The sequence below is a fragment of the Austrofundulus limnaeus genome, unplaced genomic scaffold (assembly GCF_001266775.1).
Source record: "Austrofundulus limnaeus strain Quisiro unplaced genomic scaffold, Austrofundulus_limnaeus-1.0 Scaffold1682, whole genome shotgun sequence".
Taxonomy (NCBI): Eukaryota; Metazoa; Chordata; class Actinopteri; order Cyprinodontiformes; family Rivulidae; genus Austrofundulus; species Austrofundulus limnaeus.
The window spans coordinates 11,609-14,214 of NW_013954084.1; the positions used below are offsets into that span (position 1 = coordinate 11,609).

Genomic DNA, 2,606 nt, shown 5'->3' on the forward strand with positions numbered 1-2,606 from the left:
TTACAGATGATTGCCACAGGTTCAGGAAGGAATGAAAGGTGTAGAGTTGGAGCTCAGCGGTTTGCTCCACCGTACTTCCTGTAACTACAGGTAAACCAGAACAGGTGTGTGTCACGGAGCGGACACCTGCAGACAGCAGGGCAGTGATTGACAGCTGAACGTCTGCCATCAGTTCATCATTGTGAAAATTTAACAAGCTGCTCCTGTCGAACCGGATCCAAACTTCAAACAGGACCTGAGGTTTTATTTTTTCTGTCAGGCTGTCGGACCACTCCACCTCCACTGTCCGAGGTCTGGGACGGACGGAGACCAGCCGAGGCTGCCGTAAAGAGCTTCGTGTCCTGAATGATCCCGGGGACACGAGTCAGTCCCAGACTGAGCTGACTTGTTCATTTTAAATGAAACATGTCAGGAATCATTACTTTTTACAAAACATCATTTAGAACGATCAGAAATGTTAGCTTGTCAAATTAAGCTAGCTGTCATGTTCTACACCAGGAGGTGGAGTCTGGTTGAAACAAACAACAGGTTGTTGCAGACAACCTGAAAGCTGTCAACCCCTGAATACAGAGCTTTATTGTGATTTTTACATATGATTGTAGACTTCAATGAGATTTGCTTCAGTGTGGATGTAGTTCAGACTTGCTTTGATGTGAAWGTGGGCCTTTCAATGACATGTGTTTGTACCCACAGCCCAGGCTAAGCTGGAGGCAGATGAGGTGGTTCCTCGGCTGTTATCGTTGCAGGAGATGGACCTGATGCTRCCTCACCATCAACGCTCAGAGCATTCAAAGTCAGAATACATCTTTATTTTACTGCCTGCTTTTGGAAACAAACTGTACCTGAATCTAACACGGGACTTTGCAGTTTTTTCAAAGAATATTGTTGTAGAGGAAAGACTTGGGAACCAAAGTGTGGTGGTCAGACGTTTGACCATGGACCAACGATGCTTTTACTCTGGCTTCATCATCAACCAGATCAACTCTGTGGCTTCACTGAGCACCTGTGCTGGTTTGGTAAATCATCATGTTTATTCAAAACAAGCAGTTAATTTTCAGGTGCTTGAGCTTTACATCATGTTATTACATCATCCCCTCATGAAAAACACACCCAGTGTTGCTTTGACTCAGTCATGCATGAATGTGAAGTCCTGTAGTGTCCTGTGGTAGCTGTTCAGGAGAACAAAGTGACTGGTTGGAACCAGAACCACCTCCTAGGTGCAGCTCGTCCTCTGGGCTGTGTCTCCAAGCTGAGTTTCTGCATCACGTAGCACGCCTCCTCTGTGACTCCTAGGCTGTTGGGAGCAACAATTAGCAAACAAGTGGTGAAACTGCATCTGCTGAGCTCGTAATACTATCGATTTCTCAGCCTGGTCCTTTTGGGATTAAAAGTGGCTTTGGAGGTCTATAACAGGTGATGAGATCGATCATGTTAGCCACTCCGATCCAAAAGGCGAGGCCGCTGCCAGATGCTGGTGGAGATCCAGCAGCAAGGCCAGCAGCCTGTCATCTCAGTCAGGTTCAGCCCAGCATTGATTGGCAAGGCATGACCAGATGCATCTTTTACTATTCCAGCCAAAAACTGTTTTTTCTCATGTTTGGCACAGAGTGACATGCATTACAACAACTGTGTCACGTTCCCACAATCTTTGAGCTTAAATATGCTTTTTCTACTGTGTAAAACTTATATTTAAATGTCATTATTCCCTCTTCACACATGCAGCACTTCACAGAGTTTGTGTGTGTAGCGTCTTTGTTTGTTGACCTGCGTTACACAATGGTTTGAATTGGCCGATTTACCACAAATGATCCCACCCATCTTCAAATCAAACAGGACAATCAAGGTAGTGACAGGTTTGTGTCAGTCCAACACGGGCTGAGTGACAGTTAGAGGAAGCTAACGCTAACTGCTAAGGTAACTGTCACTCAGCCCATGTTACGGGCTGAGTGACAGTTACCTTAGCAGTTAGCATTAGCTTCCTCTAACTGTTTTAATCTGTTTAGAGTGAGCAGAAGTAAGATTCTTGTTTAGCGGATTAATGGTTAGTGAAGCTAACCTTTTGGTTAGTTGTGCCCACCACTGGTATTTTTTTATTCAGTACTTGTATTATTGGCTTCATTTTCTAAACCTCTACCTGGTCTTTAAAGTCTCGTTGTGTTCTTGTCTCTGGACAGACTGGACTCATTCAGATGGATCAGGACCTCTGGTTCATTCAGCCAGCGGACCAGCAGGAACCATCAACATCATTCTCTGGATTGAAACATCAACTGGTTCGACATCAGAGCTGGACTGAGACCAAGCCTAGACGAGACGCTGAGCAGCCTGTTTACTGTGGACTTATCAAAGGTCAGTGATGCAGACAGACCCCTGAAGAACCTGTTCTTTAACTACATGCAAACTCTGAAATTTGCTGGAAGCAGGCTGATAATAAATCCAAATAAATTTGATTTGTTTCAGTATAAAAAGTGAACAACAAATTAAATTTAGATGTTGTAAATGTGGCACATTTATATTCTTTAAATATTAATTAATGTCAAAAAGAAAAAAATCAGTAGTTCCTCTGGATGGTTCTTCTTTAATGAAACGTTTCGTCTCTCCTCCAAGAG

The 2,606-nt window shown here is 43.8% G+C and overlaps 1 protein-coding gene across 1 annotated transcript in view; it reads left to right on the forward strand.

The window, feature by feature from the left end:
• The window catches only part of adamts17 (ADAM metallopeptidase with thrombospondin type 1 motif, 17), a gene marked incomplete in the record, with an annotated part of 49,581 nt that overhangs the window by 4,306 nt on the left and 42,669 nt on the right, over window positions 1-2,606 (forward strand). The window contains 2 exon segments of the mRNA XM_014033265.1: window positions 694-1,016; window positions 2,175-2,346. Of these exon segments, the coding sequence (XP_013888719.1) occupies window positions 694-1,016; window positions 2,175-2,346 (495 nt within the window).